At 38.5% G+C, this 21,398-nt stretch overlaps 2 protein-coding genes across 3 annotated transcripts; one reads left to right on the top strand and one right to left on the bottom strand.

Annotated features, from left to right (window-relative positions):
* The first annotated feature begins 407 nt into the window (after positions 1–407).
* On the top strand, positions 408–18,858 carry LOC145771748 (required for meiotic nuclear division protein 1 homolog). Of its 2 annotated transcripts, XM_082583490.1 has the most exons (8): positions 408–490; positions 3,745–3,963; positions 10,199–10,345; positions 10,799–10,962; positions 11,156–11,384; positions 13,509–13,601; positions 18,397–18,541; positions 18,732–18,858. In XM_082583490.1, the coding sequence occupies exons 1-8, from the start codon at positions 435–437 to the stop codon at positions 18,810–18,812; spliced, it is 1,134 nt and encodes a 377-aa protein (XP_082439616.1). In that variant the 5' UTR covers positions 408–434; the 3' UTR covers positions 18,813–18,858. The 2 variants fall into 2 exon arrangements, with proteins under 2 accessions (XP_082439616.1, XP_082439610.1); XM_082583484.1 differs by lacking the exon at positions 408–490 and having other exon boundaries at positions 3,606–3,963.
* Positions 18,859–18,878: 20 nt separating this feature from the next.
* LOC145771763 (large ribosomal subunit protein uL18m-like) lies at positions 18,879–21,059 on the bottom strand. The gene is made up of 4 exons (XM_082583497.1): positions 20,904–21,059; positions 20,547–20,757; positions 19,675–19,764; positions 18,879–19,143 (listed from the first exon to the last, which is right to left on the bottom strand). Exons 1-4 carry the CDS (start codon positions 20,950–20,952, stop codon positions 18,879–18,881), a joined length of 615 nt encoding a protein of 204 aa, XP_082439623.1. The 5' UTR covers positions 20,953–21,059.
* Positions 21,060–21,398: the final 339 nt, after the last annotated feature.

Raw genomic sequence — 21,398 nt, 5'->3', positions numbered from 1 at the left:
AGTGTGTCAAGTAGTCTTTTACAGTGTGGAGCTTCCAATATGTTCGCATAGGGAAAAAATCTGAATTTTCAAGGTAAATCTGGCACCTCTAAACAAAGTTCAATCTCTCTGAAATTTTTACAGGGTCCATTTTTGGTCATTTGGAGATGTTTTGGGTAGTGTCACATTGCATTTTCTAAAATTCGGTTTTCGGGACCACCCTATTATATATATATACAAGCAATGATTTAATCTTTATGTCAAGGGTGTGACTTGTTAAGATTAATCCTTGGTTTCTTAGTTGAGCGCTAAGATAAAATTCAATAATGTTCTGCTTTATGGGTTTTGGATTTTTGTTTAAGAAAAATATAGGCTATAAAGCGGCTGACTTTAAAAACAGCTGTTGATATTTTGCCTCAGTTATGCAATGTAAGGTTTTTGAAAGAAGCATAGGGATGTGCAGTGCAGTCGTCAAGTCAGCTTCTCCTAATTATTGTGGCATACAATTACGGTAAGTATTTTGCTGAGACACAGAGGTCTGCACAACCTGGAGTGAAGTCAAACTAAAATCCTTTCAAGCATCACACAGGCAATCAGGCATGCATAATAGGGTGGGGTGAACCAAAAATTTTGCTTTGTCTCGTTGATATTTCTTGTGGAACAACATAAAACGACCAGAAACCGAATTTGAGAAAATTTTGACCTTGGGAACCTACCCACTTTTTGGGTTGAAAATTCTGTCTTTTTCGAAAAATATGCGAAACATGCTTATGAAAATAGAACTTTAAAGACACTTTTTTTGGCTAGATCTTCAATATACTATTTTGCATTGCACTAATACTGACTTGGACTAGTTTCTAATACAAGTTTTTTTTAGGTTTTGAGATTCGATTGCTTTAATTTTTTTGCAAAAACATGCAATTTTTTCCAAAAATCGAATTGCCTACCATTGCATTTTAAAATCAGTTTTGGGAATATAAAATGATAGACATGCAAAATAAACTGGATTCAACAGTCACTAATTCAATTGTAACACAAATATACTAGCACTTGATTTTAGTGTTAACAGTATCTACAAATGTGCTTGGCTGTAGTACGCCTTTGTGTCTGCAACAGGAATCAGATTCCTGGAAGCTATACCAGCACGGATGAATCCATGTCTTCTATCAAACTAACACACTTTGTACGATGCATCAGTCACCAATTTCACAATTCTCTCTACTGATTGCGAGTGGTTTGGATAGCTTTTCACTTCTATTTTGCTTTCACGACATGAGATGATGTCATCAGATGTAATTGTGGTTGTGAAGATAGGTTCATAACATAAATATACGGTGATGTCGGAATAATGGTTGGCCTCATAATTTATCGTTGGAACAACAAACTTCCGAACGGATCTATCACCAATATTTGCCTCATTGCGAATTTTCAATATAGCCATGACTGCATTTTCTTGAACTTCTCTGGAGTCATCAGCAAGCATTGCCATTATCACATTTTCAGAGTGTGCTGCGGTCGTAGAAGTAACTACACTCTGTGCTGGGATGCAGAGTGCGAGCGCCTCTACCAATCTTTTGTTAGCTCTTCAGATGGTCAAACAACACCCTCAGCCGCCAAGGCTCTTCTGGAAAGACTCGATGCAAAAAGAAAAGAACGCTGGACAGAGACCATCCAATCTCTCGCACTCAAGCCGTACAGCGTGGAGCACACTCAATAGCCTAACCTTACGGGACGATCAAGACAATCACCCCGACAATGTCCCATTCCTGCTAATAAGATCGCATCGCAGGTAATAAAAAATGGGAGATATAAGCCGTGTGACCGTACCTCCAATCGGTTTGTTACCAAAGAAGTGACAAAGCTTTGGAAGATCAACACACCCAACCAGGAGAGCATTTCTAGCTCCTTCTCACGGAGCGAATTCAATGCTGCCCTCAAGCACCTAAAACCTGGTAAGGCCCCTGGTCCAGGTAGGATATGTCCAGAGCTTATCATGCAGGCTGGTTATGTTTTAAAGTCCTGGTTATGCGATTTCCTGTCGTCCTGCCTGCGCCGCCTCAAGATTCTTAAAGTATGGAGAAGATCTCTGGTCGTCGCAATCTCTAAGCCAAACAAACCACTAGACGATGCAAAGAACTATCGCTCCATCTCCTAGCTCTGCATCCCTTTCAAGATCCTTGAGAGACTGATCTACGCCCGTATCAAACCAATAATCGACCCACTGCTTCCCAAAGAACAAGCTGGTTTCCGACACGGAAGGTCAACTGTAGACCAAGTCACACTACTAACTCAGGATATTGAGGAGAATTTCTCGGCAAAAAAGAAAGCGGGGGCTGTTTTTATCGACCTAACAGCAGCCTATGACACTGTTTGGCACCGTGGCCTAGTCTACAAGCTACTCCGCCTACTCCCTGACAGGCACATGGTCAAAATGATCATGGAACTCATCCACAACAGGAGTTTTACCCTTACCACCGGAAGCGGAAAACCAAGTAGACTGTGGCGACTCAAAAACGGTGTCCCACAGGGATCAGTCCTGGCTCCCCTTCTTTTCAACGTCTATACGCACGACCTACCATCAACAACATCTGACAAATATGCATATGCTGATGACTTGGCCATCTTGTACTCTGCGAAAGACTGGCAATCATTACAAACGACGTTGAGCCAAGACATATACGACCATATCTGGATACCTTCATCAATAGAAACTGAAACTCAGCGAAAGCAAAGCTGTGACGGCAGCCTTCCATCTCAACAACAGGTAGGCAAAACGTGACCTGAAAGTGACCGTTAACGGCAAAATTCTGCCACCCTGCCCAGAACCAACATACATTGGGGTTACACTTGACAGGTCACTCACATACTATTTACAGTCACTGTGCAAAAAGCTGACATCTCGCGTCGCCCTGCTGAGATGTCACCAAATGGAATATGGCATAGCAACGCTGGACGAAGCTACACTCACCTGGCTCTCCACGACATGCCCTGAAATTTGATCTAGTCTCAAACGAAAGAAGAAGACCGTCTCTATCAATTTGTCAGACAATCACGAAAGGGTAAACGACTATTCGACGCAGAAACTATTGACTGCAGGAATTATTGGCCTATACAAAATTAGATACTGTAACTTTTGACTTTGGTAAATTTTTAAAAAAAATCCAAGATTTTTACACTTTTTGTGATTCATTTCCCTACTTTAATTTGCATCTATTGGCCCGATATTGAGAAAAACACAAAAGTAAACTAATAATTTTAGGTATAAAAGAAATATTACAATATTATATCAACTTTAAATAATGCGAAAAAAACTTTGAAATTTTAGGGATTTTTTGAAATATTATGAAATTTCAACTCAAAAAGTGGGTAGGTTCCTGTTGTCAAAAATCGCTGAAATTTTTTGTGTGATGTTTTCTCAAACCTCCACAAGAAATATCTGCGAGAGAATGCTCAAATCCAAAATTAGTACTTTTTCACCCCACCCTAATGCATAACCTGAGACACAGATCTCTGTTGTTTAATTTACTGGAATTGGAAACACGTTACACTGGTACCAAACATTAACTAACCCTGAAATTTTTTTACTAGACTAAAACTGGTACTGTTATTTTTTAATCTAGATCCCGAGGCATTTATAGATAATGTTAACAATATGTCACGGATTTCATATACATTGCTATGCAGATTTTGTAATAATGCAAAGAAGAAGTATTTTGCCACTGCTTTCTGTCCTTATTATCAGTCATTTTTACTTGCACCATGCAGGCAGTTGGATCAGAGACTACCCAAGTATTTTCAATCAAGTGCAATACTTCAATTCAAGGAAAAAGTCACTGATGTTGCAAGTAATAGAAAAGATTTCTTTTTACCAAGCAAAATGTTGCCAAGAGCTAAGACAAGACAGCCAGCTCAGCATGATTGTAACTTAGGCAAAGATGGAGAAATTAATATTTGTGTTACATATTCCACAGCCGATTCTTACAGGTAGATTTTCTCAATATATTGGTTATTCAAATATATGGTATCAAAGATATTGTATATATATTATATATATGTATCTTGTGCAGTGTCATTTTGTCACATATTTCAAATAAGGTATATTAAAATAAATTGCGCTACTTGCTAACAAAGTTAAAACAAAATAAAGATTTAGATGAAACACCACATTAAATTTTAATGAAGTGACATAAATATCTAAGTCAAATGTATAACACTAAGCCTAACAATAGGCTAATATAACCAAAACATTTGCTTTTTCAAGTAAGTAAAGTAGCAAGTCGTGCCAAAAGATTAATTTTGTGGGCATAAGGTAGAAAAGTCATGTGACGGCACTTTTTTAATTAGTTAGGCTACTGTACATAATTTCAGGATTACTAATTGACTAGTAAATCGTATGGTCGTTTTGTTGTCTCCCTGTCAGTATAGGAACTTGTGCCACCTTTGCAGTGTCTAACTGTCCATATTATACAATTTGCATATTTCGAACATCTACAGTTTCTGGCAAACAAACTATTGATTGATTGTTCAATTCAGTGGATTGTTGAATAACAGGAATACATTTACAAAGGGGTTGATATCTAGTAACTGTTTTTGTCTGCTTTTCACTTGGTTTTAGTCATGTATGTCAAACAAACTCATTTTAATCTAATTGGGAGGTAAAAAACAACTTTACACGGAAGCTGCAACAATAAATTCTAAAATACGGGTAGCTTGGCTGGCTTTTTTTTTCACTAAGACTTGAAAAATGACTTGAAAAAATTTGGTCATTTTTTATTTCGGTCATTTTTTCTGATGAAAATATTTCCTTTCAAGCATAGGCGCCGAGTTTTCAAAATAGCTGGGCGGGCAAACACATACTGTCACGTCATAAAGGTTATTTTGTGCGTGATCACCAATAATAATGTAGAACTCCACTGTTGTTTTCCTACCACCAAGATCTAGGCTTCCTAGTTCCTACTACTATAAATTGCAATATCTAGCGATAAACTGCGCTATTGAACCGAGCTTACATTGAATCTACAATTAGATCAGTTATATAACGAAGGAGCTGAATTGCAACTAATGACAACCAACGGTTTCATCCGGCCAAACCAACACGTGGGTACAGTAGGCTGGCGCAAAATCTCAAAAAATTTTTTTTTTCTTTTAAATTTTTCGTCAGTTTGTCATATTGTACCTTTTGTTAAATGTATCTCCTATACCAAATTTCACAAAAAAATATTAACGTTTGACCCTGGTTCACCTAGTTTGAATTTTTTCAAAATATCGAATTTTCGCTTATCCCTGAAACTGCTCACTCGCTATCTTCTAATGCACTCTAGCATCTTAATGGACACAATAAGAGGCAGTAACACAAACTTGTAGCAAGCAAAGTGGTTTAAATAGCAACTCCATGAACACTGACACGTGTATTACTCTCAAAATGTCGAATTCTATCACATTTCAGACATGATTTTCTTTGTGCATCGTTCACTGTAGTAAATATCTACTGCTTTCAGTTTCTTGAATCATTTGACGATGTTTATCGATTTTCACAGGCCAACAAAATTTTTTTTTATATAAAGGCAGGACATGTGAAAGTCATTTTAAGGTATTTCGAGGCCCCTAACTCTGAAAATGCACTAAGTTTTACCGAATTGGCTCTAGTTTTTGAGTTAGCCAAGATTCCAGCTACCACTTTTGATAATGAAATCTTTAACTACTACAGTAGGTGGTAGAAATGGTTGTGAGAAAAAAGCTTGACCTTGCTCCTAAACATTACTGAAGGTATTGAGGTTACTCTCAGTCATGCCCGTTTTCCTATTGTTTCAAGCAAATCACCACTTGAAACAAGAGAGGGCAAACAAAAAACAGAAATAGCAACGTCCACGCAATGACTGCCTTGCACACTCCATGTAAACATGATGTTCCAACTTCCCTCCAACATGCTCACCGACCCGTACAGAAGTATCAATTTTCATGGTGATTCCACGGCTCTCTTTTTGCCATGGCACTCTGAGCTGCTTAACCTTGAGCCCAGAAACGGGTTTGAGCGCAATGTTTGCATACTTTAGGAGGAACCCACGACTCATATCTTGATCACCCAGCTTCATGTCAAAGTAATAATAATAATGCTTGTTTTTATATAGCGCTGTATCTATCGCAGAATGCGTTGCTCCTCTGCGTTGCCTCATGCAGTAAAATATATCTGGGTTGTTTGTACAGCATCCTACTTGTCAAAGGCGTATTTTATTAGCCTATATGCCATTTATTTAGCCTATAGACCAGAAAAAAACTTCTTGCAGCAAAGACTTGGCCTTAGCAAAGGCTTAGAATAAAATTTCATGTGTACAGTATCCATTTCAGTAGGCCGACCTTTTCAATATAAAGCTGCATTCATAAACACATGACTTTCGGAATATTTTTCTTGTGATGTAGGCCTACTGATTCACAACTGTTTTCATTGAATATTTATGTCTCCCTTACGTTAAACACAGTTCATTTCAACCTTTGCTTGCGTTTTGAACTTTTGTGCAATATGAACCAATTGAACTAGACAAGTGCTATTATGACATCATAATGGTAAACAGGGCTGAAAATAAGTAATTTGCTAATTGAAAGCTTTTGAGTACCGTAACAATTTCAAAAATATTTTCATTGTCGAATATCTCGAAAACTAGAGCAAATTCGAAAAAGTAAGTGCATTTTCGGAATCAGGGGCCCTGAAATACTCTAAAATGACTCTCATCTTTTGTGCCAAAAATTTTTGTTGGTCTATATGTTATAGATTCACTGACTGCGAAAAGGCTGTAAAATCAACTAAAATGACACTAAAAGCATGCACTATTAGTGACTCTCAGACTTGGAGTAGGGTGAAGATGTTCCACGTGGAAGTTAACAGAGGAAGTGACGTCAAAATGACGTGGTCAAATTTTGAGAAATCCCCTCTTCAGATACTGCCAAACCACTTCGAAATTTACTAATTTTTCAGAAAAATTCAGAATTTCTCCTTGGGTGAACCAGGGTCAAAGGTCAAAACCCAACAAAAATTTTTGGTTTGCAAATATCAGTGAGCAAAATGGAACATTATTCCAAACTGACAAAAATTTTAAAGAACATCAAGGAAAATGAGCCACCCTAGTGTACAGTTTAATATCAGTGACGTAACAGACGCAACTGTGATGATTGAGACGACAAAATAGAGCATTTTGATAACATTTTTTAATTGATTACGTCGTTTGAGACAATGCTACAGTTTTTACACCGATTTAACATCTGGCGATGTTCATCATCATCATTCTTTTCTTGTAATAATCATTGTTTTCGTCTTGTTTGTGTTGATTTTCATGTTATATTCCTTCCCAATATTGTTTACTTTTTCTATTATTGTTTGGAGAGCTTCTGCTGATTCCGCCAATAAAACAGTATCATCTGCATACCGTAGGTTGGATATATTCATACCTCCTATGCAGAGATGGGCAAGATCACCAGTATTGGTGATCTTGAAGATCAAGATCAAGATCACCAAGAATAGGTGATCTTGAAGATCAAGATCACCAAACTATGTGATCTTGAAGATCAAGATCGTGATCTTGAAGATCAAGATCAAGATCGTGATCTTGAAGATCAAGATCACTTTCAAGATCACTTTTTGTGTACTTGAAAAAAAATGAAGTTTTTGATCAATGATGTAGTAAAAAATAATCACTATAAGTAACCTGGCCTGGGTAAAGGTATATAGTTGGTATTGCTAACTTTTACTTTTATTTACTCGATCGCTGGCCTAAGAATTGTAATAAGTTAGTGACTGTTGCTATCAGGCCTATCAATTTTTGACGTAGTTTGCGTAGAATCGCAACGTCACACCCAAGGCCGAGGTTAATTACAGTAGTAAGTTACTGAAAAAGTCGCAAAATTTGAAATTGTTTGTATACTTTTTATTTATAATAAATGACAATAAATAAACTTTAAACTGCATAATTTTTTACCAAATTTTTGTCTGGTTCATGTGGGAGTTTTTATACGTGTTAGGCTTACTAAGTAGTTTTAGCTTTCACTGTAATATGTCAATGTTTATTGCACCATTTATCCATCTTGCAACCTTGATAGTCTTGATACTGTTGTCTGCTATCAAAAGAGTTCAGAGGTTTGCAGTCAGACAAACCGCTCCATACTCAGACCCTAAACAAGTCTTGGTCTGGTTGATTTGCTGCAATAAACCACTTTGCATGACCAAAGTCGGCTGGAGTCCAGATTTTTTAACACCGCCATTCTAGACTTTTGAAGCATCTAAAATTGGGTCAAAGAAAGCAAACATTTCTTTTAATTCACACATGGAAATTGTGAACAAAGTTAAATCATTTTTTATTATACGTCAACATAAAGTACACGGAAGTTGACTTCTTTATTATGACCAACACAGAAAACTTTTTCTATTTGAAATGGCAACACTGACCAGATTAAATGGAGACTTTAAATCGTCTTTTGTTGGACACATATCATATTAACAGTGGCTTAATGTTAGTAGTTACCACTAACTACTTTGTGCAGTACAAGTTCTAAAAAAATGCCTCTATCTACTAAGTAAACTTCAATTTTAAAGTGATCTTGATCTTATTGTTCTTCAAGATCAAGATCACACAAAAAAAAGTGATCTTAGATCAAGATCACCAAAAAAAAAGTGATCTTGAAGATCAAGATCACGATCTTGATCTTTAAGATCACTTGTGATCTTCAAGATCAAGATCATGCCCATCTCTGCTCCTATGTCGTTTGAGACAATGCTACAGTTTTTACACCGATTTAACATCTGGCGATGTTAAGACGATGTAAAAGCAGTGGAAATTGCGGTCAGACTTTTGAAGCGAATGAAGTTCCTCACAGGTGTGCGCAATTTACTTGATTTATAGCACTGGGCTACTAGTGGCAGAATGGAGACAAACGGCGCGGCTGGACACTTTTGCTTGTTTAACGACGAATCAACGTTGTTTAACGTTGCATGAATGTAACAATGGCAATAATTGACGAAAACTAATCGCTTAATTATTAGTAAGTCTAGTAGGGCCTATCATATGGCGACAAAACCCTGCGAATAAGGTAAGTAGGCTAGTATCAGAAGGTGGCAGATGGTTACAGAAATTTTGGGACTTAAAAGTGCATTAAATTTTTTTTTTAATTCCTGAAATGTCCGGCGGGCGCGGAGGGGCTCGGCGCCGGTGCTTTCAAGTAGCTGATACAAACCAAAATTTGCACTTCCTGACTAGCTATAACATTAAGTTTTGCTGAGAAACGTGTTTTTTGGACATTTTGACCGAATTGACCATATTTTTTCGGACATTTTGACCGAATTGACTATATTTTTTTCGGACATTTTGCTAAAAAATCGGTCAATGACCGATAAATGACCGAAAAAAAAAACCAGGCTTGAAGTAATTAGATTTTTGTTTATTTACAAAACATGTGATGCACCCTTGGACAATTGGATACATACCTACACTACGTTTTTGATTCAACGATTTGGGCCTGATTCAACCGTTTGGGCACCCATTGGGCCTGCCAAATGCTAATACATGTTTTCTGGTTTTATTTGTGTGTTGAGTGGGTCAATGAGTATGTTAGTTCTAACTACTGTAGCTTAGTGATGATGTCTGATACTAATGACTATAGCTTCTTATTTTATAACTTATTGCATTTAAACACTTTATAACCTCAGTTATTACAGATAGATAAATTAGATATCGCTAATTAATTAGCCGATACTTGTCCAAAATAATATACCATATGGCAATTACATATATGTTCGGTGTAAAGCACTACCTGTAATACACAGGTAGTGTTATACAAGCTACTACCATTTTAAATATGTTAAGAGCTTGTGGCTTTATTCAAGCTGGGTTTGGATGTTTGATCATATTTTTTTAAACAATTGTTACAGTGCACCAATTTACAATTGATTTTTCTCAGCAAAACTGACACCATGAGTATCAGTTTAATGAAGAATAGAACTACAGTAGCCATCAAACAAGCAAACTGTTGGCTTTAACACAGTAGTAATACCACACAACTGAGCTGAATTGTTTCTACAAGTTCATGGAACCACATTCCACTTCTGGGCCACATTTTGACCAGTGCCCCTTTATCATTATATTTTACTTTTATTGTCCCTGTTTTCGCTATCAGCGGGTAGGTATGGTATATACATAAATCATGAGTTATTGTCAGAAGTGTTGTATGTTTTTAGATTTACTTCTCTCACTGAGTATGTGGCTCAAGATGTCCGAATGAAACACATTGAACTCCCTCTTGATATCACCAATGCTGTTGCATTTCATATCACAGACAAACATATGGTTAGTTCTGATGATTGCGGATACATTGTCATCTTCAGGTATTTCAATCTATGACAATAGTTTTGGACAAAAGCGTAGTTATTAAGCCTAAAGTGTATTTTATATGTATATAAAATATCATAGTGTTAAACTTGCTGACTCATGCGCTACCTAAGGTTTCATGCTACTTAGTCAATCACTCAAGGTTATTTTGGTATAGCTACGCATTTATTTCAATGTACAAATCGCAGAAAACATAATATATTACTTTTATTGATATGGAACCTACACCATGGATGCACCGAAAAATTCTTATTCAGGGTTAGTTGTATGTATGTACTTTTACACTATTTCTGAACATGAGACCTGGTATGTTATTACTTCATAGGCTACGGCATCACAAAGTACTTTTTTGCTACTATGCAGACATATTAATTTTTTTTAGAGCAATAGCCTATTGTGTAATAAAATTTGGTACTTTACACTTGTTATGGCATCTTATGCTTATTCAGAGAAGGTGCTATTTCGTTTTGGAACATAGCAGAATCCGCTATCATAGAAACAATGCGGTTGGCTGGAAAATACGAAATTGAGCCATACGACCAACAAGTTGTGAAATGGGAAAGTGAATTAATGGAATATAAGTTTACATCGGAACAATCAAGGTTTTATAAAAGTAACTTCTACAGGTCATGCGATATTGTAACAATTATGTTTAGACCTGATATATAGGCTACGTGCTCGGATACTTTCTTTTTCACAAGCATCTGCTTTCAACGTTGTTATAGCGTTGCACTTGCAACTTGTAAATTTAGCTTTTTATTGATAAACTGTAGCTAAACAATTGATCTCTGGGTTTTTGTGCACAGATTCGTTTGAAATATCCAATGGTAATAATTCCGCAGCAACTTGCAGCGAAATTTATGCCTTTTCTAATGCTCTTGCGATGTCAGTTAAGTTAGCACACTGGGAGCATGCACTTGATAAGCTCATCGAATCCATAGAGTCGATGCCCAGGGCTCTGATGAAGGGAAGCTTGCTTCGTTATCAAACTCCTAAAATGGTGCTACAGAAAATTGGCGAAGTGTTTATGATGAGGTAAGAAGTCGTTGCCAAAACAGTATAGCCTAATAATAACAACGTTTGTTTTACAGCCAAAATTGTCGTAAAATACCGTCAATGGAAAACTTCCGGAGTTAGGCGTTGCCATATTTTCATCGCTTAAAAAAAGGACAGGTTTTGCCAGCAAGGAAAAATTTTCCGTTTGAAAAATTGCTTACTTTTTTTTTGGATAATTAATTATAGGTGTATGCAGCAAAAAAAACGACGATTCATTAGACAGATTTGACCCATGGTTACATATTTAACGCATTCTTTAACGGCCTGATTTTTTACATTCTGAAACTTTTCCACATTTTACCAATTTTTAGTCACTGTCTAAATAAAATTTTCCAAAATATAGTTTGAGGATATTTTTTTCTCTCTTTCCCATGTGACACTATGAGTTTTAACATCACAAGGATTGGAAGAACGAAGACAATTTTCGATTCACAAAATTGCAGTCAGACTGATAGCCACTTGCTGTCTGATTAAACGTTTTTTAACTTACTTTTCCTCATTTGTGCTGTTTCTTTTAGGCAACAAAAAGATTTTACATTATTACGAGTCACCAAAAAGTAAAAAATCTGATTTTTAGAAAATTCAGTCCGACAGCAACGATCGCAAAAATCTACAAAATGTGGCCAATGGGGCAACATTTCCAGCATTGCCTCAACTTTTTTCAGTAGGTCTATGTGACTATCAGCTTTAACGAATTTATAAAATTACTTGCACAAAATATGATTGAAATTTAGGCTATACAACCTTAAAGATGTTAATAATGGACTCAACTAAAAATGTTTTCAACTCGGAAGTTCCGTTGGAGGTACCGGTTTACGTAAAAGATCCCCAAAAGCAACAAAAATATTTGTAAAAGTGTTTCGAAAGTTACAATCAATGATTTCCTTTAATTGAGATCATAAGGCTGTGCGTTCCGGTTTGCAGCTCAAGTTTACTGTGTAGCTTTCTTCCACATAACCGCAACTGCACATCTGACATATGATAAAATTTCCGTAGAACTTCAAACTTATCGATGGCATGTTTGAGTTTGTTGATACATTTATAGACTACCAACACCTAGCGAATCCTTTGCAACACACGGTAGAATAAATTTTGTTTGTATGATTGAGCTGGTGAAGCTCAGTGAATACTATGAACTCTAACTAGATTTAAGCATTGATGCCATAAGGAGAAAATAGGTAGGAAGGGTTTACTTCCTTTAATCTATCCTAAACATCTTTCCAGACATGTTGGATCAATATGCCTGACTAACGCAGTTTTGGAAGTCAAGATTCAGTTGGTCAAGCAAAAATAGTAGGCTACACGCTATGCAAAAGCCACCAGTTTCCAAGTTAAAACAACAAAAACTGTTATGACACAGAAATCAATAGGTTTAATAGCATCAGGTTTTACGTTTTAAAGCAGTTTAACATAGCCAACCTCAACACAAAAACGACTTGTTCTTGATAAAAAACAACTATAGTTAGCATTTACAACGATCAAAAAATACTTGAAATGTAAAAAAATGTATTCATGTTTAAATTCACACATTTTTATTTTAGTAGCAAAAATGGGCCTCCCTCAAAAGTTAAAATACTCGCTTTTCCTTTACAATTTTATGCTAGGGAGGAAAGTTGCCCGACTCCCCCCCGTCTCGGAGCCCCTATAAAGGTTAATCACAATTTGGCCCGGTCATAACACTAGGGGACGATTTTAAAATTTGGAAAACAAGAAGTAAGTAATATTTTCATATTGGCTGGGTCTGCAATGTACATACAAATCAGGTTTCTTATGAGCTGGCTTGTGGTGTAGCCTAAACAGGGCTGAGCAGTAAGCAGCCTAATTACAATTTTGGTGGGAACTGGACTTGAAGTTTTATTGATTGCCAATAAAGGTTCAGATATTAATGGTTAGACCAGCGGTTGATGAGTAAATATCCGGATATACCAGTTATCCGGGTAGTAAAATTTATTAATATCCAAACAACCCTAGTTTCAAATTGACCCCAAATGTTCTTATTTGACTGTTGAGATGCACATTGCACAAGGGAGGTTTTTTAATTGTATCGTAAAAAAAATCATCCCAGTTTTTGAACTTATTCAATATGCATTCATTATTTTTTAGACACAAATTGAATCTGCAGTACAACATGCTCGATGTGCCTGATGTGTATTGGGACCGCGAGAATTTGGAACAGTTATACGTTGCTACTACCGAGTAAGATGTTCCTTTTGTATTAATTAGGCAACATCAAATTACACTACATACCGTGTTAAAAATGAAAAGCATGACCACATTGTGGGCTACCTGTCTTAGCCGTTGCAACTTGTTTGCACAGGTAGTTAGTTGTTTAGACTTGTAGTATTGATTCAAAAATAATAAGTATTTGTTATCATCGTATGGCCTGGCCGCAAGTAAGCTTGATCATTCCCCAACTGTTATAAGGAGTTTGGCGGAGTGAAGTTGAATTTGTTACACAGCATCTGTTATATGTTTCTGCACTCTAAGTTTAAAGAAGCTGTCCAATAGAACGTGAAAACACGATTTTACTTATACGGTAAGTAAGTAGGCATAAGTAAGTAAAGTAAAAAACTAGAGTAAGTAGGTATTGGAAACAGAGTTGGATCAATTACATAGTTTCATATTCAATTACATCATCAAAATTGTTAGTTACATTACTATGACAGCGTTCTGAAAATTAAAATTTCTTCCAAATGCAATTAATTACACGCTTCTATTACAAAAATGGCATGTTTCAATATTTATATTCATCAATGATTTTTATAGTTTGATAATAGCAAAGACAGTAGTAAATTGCATTTAATAAAGATGAGGTAGCGAAAATTGTCTATACCAGTAAGTTTCTTTTTGAGGAGTAAAAGTTTACCAGCTATTGAAAAAAGTCATTTAGCTGGGGCTGACGTTGCAGTTAAATGACCTAAATGTAATTTGGACCAAAATTTTTTGCAATTGAAGTTATATAAAAATTAAACCTACCATATTTTCATCGCCTAAAAAGAGGACAAGTTTCGCCAGCAAGTAAAATTTTACTTTTGAAAAATTGATTAGATTTTTTTTTTGATAATTATAGATGTGCATGCAGCAAAAAAAAAACAGACGAAAAAAGACAAATTTTTGTCAAATTTTACCCATGAATATTTTATTTTACAGTTCCCTTAACGGCCTGATTTTTTATATTCTGCTAGACTTTTCCAAATTTTTGGTAACGGTCTAAATGAAATTTTTAAAAATATTATTGAAAATTTTTTTGTTTCCTTCCCCATGTGACACTATGAGTTTGGGATAGACATCTGGGATGGACGACAAGTGGCTCCCCGTGCCCCATCCTGTGAGTAACATCTGCACCCAAGCAGATGCCAAACGAAACTTGTCAACCAAGAGCCTCCACCCGGACGGCACAGCTGCAAGGGGCAATGGACAAGTTCAGACGCCCCACCATTCTGCAGCTCAACATTGAAGGCTACACAACAAGCAAGATCAAAGTTGTGGAGCAGCTTGCCCATACCAACCGGACACTCGTCATCCTCCTCCAAGAGACCCACTGTACCTCTGCAGATAGGCTAGCTATTTCCAACTACACGCTAGCCGGGTCTACCTTAAGCAGGAAGCACGGCATTGCCACGTTTGTGCATGAGAGCCTGAAGTGGACCTTTGTCGACCAATCTCCAATTGATGCTGAGATTGAGTGGGTGTGCATTTGTATCTCAGACTACAACATCGTCAACATCTACAAGCCCCCACCCTCGCGAATGTTGCCACCATCCCTTCCAACGTTCCCCTCCCCCAATCTCTACGCTGGCGATTTCAACTGCCAGCAAATCGACTTGGGCTACAACAACACAAGCAGCGACGGAGAATTGCTAGCTGACTGGGCCTCTACAAACCATCTTGCCCTCCTATTCAACCCAAAGGAACCAGCCTGTTTCCACTCCGGCCGCTGGGGAACAGGGACAAACCCTGACTTGGCCTTCGCGAGTGTCGACAGCTCTCTTCCAGACAGACGTGTGCTTGAGAAGTTCCCGCGGTCCCAACACTGGCCGTCCCTCATCATCGCCCCAAAACTTGTGGCTCCTGTCCCGAGTTCACCGGTGAAGTGATGGAACTTCAAAAAAGCCGATTGGAATCAATGCAGCCTCCTGACGAATAAGTCTGCTGCAAAGTTACCATCACCTGAAACATGCAACGCAGACGAGGCATACCAGGACTTCTGCAATGCCATAATAACTGCGGCAAAGGCCACAATACCACGTGGCCATCGAACCAGCTATACACCATGCTGGGACTCTGAGTGTGAAGCTCTCTATCGCTCATACCTACGCGCCACAAGTGGTGCTGCTTCTAACACCGCCGCCACCAGATTACTTGAGCGGCTGGACACAAAGAAGCTTGAGCGATGGAATGAAGCAGTCCAAACCATCGACTTCTCACACTCAAGCCGCAAAGCATGGAACATCATCAACAACCTCACTGGGCGCTCAGCAAACTCCCCTCGTCAGTGCCCCGTTTCTGCTAATGCCATCGCTTCCCAGCTGGTGCAGAACGGGGTCTACAAGACAAAGGACCGCAAGGCATCCCGCCTTGTTGCCAAGGAAGTATCTGCCCTCTGGCGAGTGGAAACACCACAAGAGGAAGTAATCTCTGGAGACTTCACCCCAGAGGAATTCGCCACCGCCCTCCGCCTAGTAAAACCACATAAGTCTCCTGGGCCGGATAAGATCTGCCCTGAGCTTGTGTTCCATGCTGGCCATGCCCTAAGGTCCTGGTTACGTAGATTTGTCTCTTCCTGCTTGCACCACCTCACAATCCCAAAAATCTGGAGAAGAGCTTTAGTAGTTGCGATCCCTAAGCCTCACAAGCCACCAGAGAACCCAAGGAGTTATCGTCCGATATCCCTCCTCTGTGTTCCTTTCAAGATCCTCGAAAGACTGATCTACGCACGCGTCAACCCAATCATCGACCCGCTCCTTCCAAAAGAGCAAGCTGGGTTTCGGCGCGGAAAATCCACCGTAGATCAGGTCACACTCTTAACCCATGACATCGAGGATTGCCTTGAGGCAAAAAAGAAGGCCGGCGCTGTCTTTCTAGATCTTACAGCTGCCTATGACACCGTATGGCATCGCGGCCTTACTTGCAAGCTGCTTCGCCTGCTTCCTGACCGACATATGGTTCATATGATTATGGAACTTGCCAGGAATCGAAGCTTCACCCTCACCACGGGTAGCTCACGGCGAAGCAGACTGAGGCGCCTGAAAAACGGCGTCCCATAGGGATCGGTCCTGACTCCACTTCTTTTCAACATCTACACCCACGACCTGCCAACTACGGTCTCCGCAAAATATGCTTATGCGGACGACCTGGCAATTCTCCACTCCACAACGTCGTGGGAAAATCTAGAAAACACCTTGAGCCAGGACATGAAAACTCTCTCAGCCTATCTCCAGAACTGGCGACTGAAACTCAGCGAAACCAAAACTGTGGCAGCAGCTTTACACCTCCATAATCGGAAAGCTGATCGTGAGCTACACGTCCAGAACAACGGAAAATCTCTGTCCTTCTGCCCCGAACCAAGATATCTTGGGGTGACACTAAACAGATCGCTCACATACCGCCACCATTTGGTGTCACTGCGCAAGAAACTGACATCCCGCGCTGCGCTACTCAAGCGCCTGGCAGGCTCTAGCTGGGGGGCGAGGGCTGACACTTTGCGTATAGCAGCCTTAGTCCTTGTCTACTCTTCAGCAGAGTACTGTGCACCTGTTTGGTGCCGCAGTGCTCACTGCCATAAATAGCGCCCTGCGCACAGTGACCGGATGCCTGCGTCCCACACCATTGGACATTTGGACAATCTCCCCATTCTCGCTGGCATCCAACCCACTGAGCTTCGTCGCGAAGAAGCCACTCTGTCCCTCGGTCGACGGGCACTGGAGCCTAACCATCTTCTCCACCACAAGATCTCTGCTCTCCCAAACGAGCACCCCCGTCGACTCAAATCAAGACATCCATTCGTGTCAGCCGCTCAACTTCTTATCAACGAAGCTGATGTACAAGACATCTCTGCGGCTGCTTGGGCGGACCATCAATGGAGTTCTGAATGGAAGTCAACTGCCACCAGACTCTATTCGTTCATCCCCGACGCCGACACACGCCCCATCGGTCTAACACTACCAAGACAGGCATGGGTGCGCCTCAACCGCCTCCGTACGGGCGTCGGGCTTTTCCGCTCAACCATGCACCAATGGGGAACGGCCTCTTCCTCCTCCTGTGAATGTGGTGCCGAGGAACAGACCGCAGACCACATCATCAATGACTGCTCCATATTCAAGCCACCTAACGGAGTGGAAGGTCTGCGTGTCATGGATGATGAAACCAAAGGCTGGCTGCTCTCTAGTAGCCTTCCAGTGTAGTCCGGAAACATCGTGAATCTGGGGTGGTAAAAGGATAGACCCTCGGCCCCAGACGCTCACACGACGACGAGTATGAGTTTCAACATAAAGGACTGGAAAAACGAAGACTATTCTACCCAGAAAATTGCAGTCAGACTGATAGCTACTTGCTAACTGTCTGATTAAACCTTTAACTTACTGTTTCTCATTTTTGTTGTAATGCGCGTCTAAGATTGTTTACAATAGTTCAACAAGGTCTACTCTACAATGGTAGGCCTACAAAAAAGTTTTGGAAATCAAACACTTGCCGTTGTCGAGAAGTCACAACAATAAAGTGTGCTAGAAACAATAAAATCCTGCTGATTGCTGAAGTATGAAAAAATATAAGCAAGAAAACTCAAGATGCTAAACAGGAAGACATTTGAGCACTTTTGAGTGTCTTCGAAGGACCATTATTATTTTTTTTTTTTTAAATACGACAAATCTTCTTCAAAGAAGACATATGGTAGCCTTAATGAAAATGTGTGATCAATCCAACTCTGATTCAAAACAATTTCGATGCTGTCTTTAACGAGTAGGCGTGGTCATATCACTCCGTGTTTGTGTAGATATTTAAATATATCGCGCCGAGTGAAGATCATGAACGAAAAGTTGTCGTACTGCGCCCACATGATAGAACTTGTGAAGTCGCACATGGCAGAGCAAAAATCAATGCGAATCGAACTTCTTATTGTGTTGCTGATCTTGGTTGAGGTAGGTGCTTGGTAACTATCAACTTCTCATTTATTCAGCAGTTTTAACCATTCTATGAGGCTTTTCTAGACATCCCTAGATCATTATTGTTCATTTGAAACTCGTAGGTTTCAGGCAATAGGCTACACAGCATTGGGTTTAATAAGCTTTTAAGTTTTAAACATTATTGCAACGCTTTCGTATATTTCAGGTTCTCTTCGAAATTATGCACTTTCACGTCCAACCATATTTCACCGAGCTGAAAGAAGCTGACCAACAAACGACAAGCTAAGTCTTGTTAGAAATTATTATTGGCAATAAAAAATATTCAAAAACGCAGTTCATCGACGTAAACTGGTCAGAGTATGTGGGGTGGTTTCGGACCAACCACTTTTTCGTGCGGCAGCCTTCTCCGAAGCACTTGTTCTGGTTCTTGTAGCTTGAAACCTGTGTCTTCAATAGATTTGCAAAAAGCAGCTTGCGCCTCTGATTCAGAATTGGAGGTATGGGGAAAAAAAGCGGCACAAGAAATTCCAGCTCGTATACACAGTTCCACAAGGATGGAACCAAGAGCGGCACACGCAGTGACGTCAGTGGCTTTGTAAAGGTGTTTACGAATGTGCCTGCAACACATTGCGACTTTCAGATATAATGGCCAAGATACAAGCCTTCTGTACTCTGAGGATATTCTGAAAAAGTTTTAAGGTACGGTAGTAGTGCCACATCCACAGTGCAAACTATGCTCCTGGTCGCTGTACATGACAATGGTGATAATTAATACGGTACTTTCATTCATAATGTTTAGTGAAATAAAACGTTATCAAGCGAGTTTTTAATTTATTTAAATTTTCAGCTTCTTTTACACAAATAAGCAAACAATTCCAACAACTAGGTTACAACAATTTACTGAATAGATTTCCAAAGTTGGCCGTTGATGTATGAAACCAAGCAATGCACAAGTATTGTTACATTGAATACAAAAGGCAATATCGTCCACTAAATAGAAGAACACTAAAAGGTGTTACGGTACGAAGCAAATTGCTAAGCTGTTGATGGTAACAACAGTGCGGAATTTTTTTTTCGAAAAAGATTTTCTCAACACACTGGTAACTGAATCTAGCTGGGCAGTACAACTATAAATCACTTTTTATTACCAGTCTCTAGTAGATATCCTAATTACTTCTCGTCCATAATAATGCTCCAGCCAAGCATATGCGTGTTTAGACGTTCTTTCCAAGCAGATCCTGCAAAAAATTAACACATTTGCTAAGTAAACAAATAGCTATTAAATGACCTATTGTTGATGTTCGCACTCTGTTATTAGTTGAAATAGGACTATTTCTGATCATATGTGAAGTACAATCTTAGAAAACATGACACTGAGATTGATTCCTATCGGGTACTGTTCGTTGAGAATGAGCTACAAAGCGTAAAAAAGGTTGGAAAATGCTGATTGCCGAGATCTGCTCGACTTACTATTGCATGCTTGCAATCAAATGCTACGCATTGTGGAAAGCACAATGCTCAATACACGCGTACAATTTATGGGAAAATGAAACACTTCTTTAATAAAAACTATAGAACATTCAATGGTGATCTTTTTAAAAAAAAACTACAAGAAAAAAATTAAAGTTTTTCTAGAAGTCATAAAAATAGGTGCCTAGGCTATAAATAGTAATTAATCATAATGCTATAAATATTATCAACACTTTAAAAAAAGGTATTCAGGCAGAGCAAATTCAAGCACATATAAAACATATGTTTCACCATTGGTAGAACTTTCAGAAGGTTCATATTTGTAGACAAAAGGCACAATAAAGATTGGTGTTCTCCATTTCATAAATTACAAGGGAAAGTTTCAATCAAATATAGTTATTACTATCTGAATCCTTAACAGCCTGTTTCACCTAAGGTTTTTTTTTGCTTAGCATTGAGCACTTTTTGTAGTATAAATAGTTTTCATTGTCTTAAGAGAAAGATTCATATGCTAGGGCTACCTGTTTTTAAGCATATATTCAGTATTCACCTGTGATAATATTTTCTATTGGGATAATTTGCAGCCTCGCTGTCGTCATTTCCCCAACCTATATCTTGATGAGCATACGCAATACGTTCCAAACTCCTCTGGTTATGGTTTATGAGTGTTTGAACTGGTTTAATATCTTCATTCGTGAAGTTTTTGGTTTCTTCATGCAACTTTTGAGTTGCTGTTGCAGAATGAAATCGAACTTTGGTATCTGTTTTTAGATAAGAAAAAACAGAAACGCGCATTAGTTGCATCATAGTTACTTACAATAGCAAGTAAAACATGCTTCTTCACATAGCATCTAGAAATTCAAAACATAAAAAAATATTCTTGACCAAAAAAATTAATCGTACTTACTTTGTACAGACTTTAGTACATTGGCTTGAGATACTCTGCTGCTGAACATGATCAATTAATGTGAGGTAATAGACTGCTGCATGTATACTTTATTGGCAATCAGTTCTGTTACCACAAACACATTTTAACATATGGTACTTTAATGACTTTTATTTAAAGGCTATAAAATCATATACAGTACGATAATTTTAATTTTAAAGATCTATGTATTGAGAAAGATACCGCAAAGCCTTCATCAAGTGACAAACATTTCGAGTTTTGCAATAACATTTGTATTGAAATCAATACAGGTGCAGTCTAGGGATTTGAAGGAAAATGGCTACACAGGATTTTTCGTTGAAAATTAAAAGAATGCGTTCTTATAACATTATTTATGGTACCCAGTTTAAATCAATAATTTCTTGATAGTTAAGGGCAATAACAAAAATTTTATTGCTTTTGATTTATACTACAATACAGTAGGTCACATCTTTGCTTACATCTGGTTGGGCTAGA

Source organism: Aplidium turbinatum, chromosome 1, assembly GCF_918807975.1.
Source record: "Aplidium turbinatum chromosome 1, kaAplTurb1.1, whole genome shotgun sequence".
In the NCBI taxonomy this organism is placed as follows: domain Eukaryota; kingdom Metazoa; phylum Chordata; class Ascidiacea; order Aplousobranchia; family Polyclinidae; genus Aplidium; species Aplidium turbinatum.
Note: the sequence above shows the minus strand (reverse complement) of the source record. Positions and strands in the feature narration are given on the sequence as shown.

Excerpts from the sequence above, each read along its gene's own strand:
- LOC145771763 (XM_082583497.1), bottom strand. The coding sequence starts at position 20,952 with ATGTTCAGCAGCAGAGTATCTCAAGCCAATGTACTAAAGTCTGTACAA. Across the intron at positions 20,758-20,903 it reads TGTACTAAAGTCTGTACAAA|ATACCAAAGTTCGATTTCAT; the intron begins GTAAGTACGATT and ends ATCTAAAAACAG. Across the intron at positions 19,765-20,546 it reads AATAGAAAATATTATCACAG|GATCTGCTTGGAAAGAACGT; the intron begins GTGAATACTGAA and ends AATTTTTTGCAG.
- LOC145771748 (XM_082583484.1), top strand. The coding sequence starts at position 3,632 with ATGTCACGGATTTCATATACATTGCTATGCAGATTTTGTAATAATGCA. Across the intron at positions 11,385-13,508 it reads GGCGAAGTGTTTATGATGAG|ACACAAATTGAATCTGCAGT; the intron begins GTAAGAAGTCGT and ends ATTATTTTTTAG. Across the intron at positions 13,602-18,396 it reads TTATACGTTGCTACTACCGA|ATATTTAAATATATCGCGCC; the intron begins GTAAGATGTTCC and ends GTGTTTGTGTAG.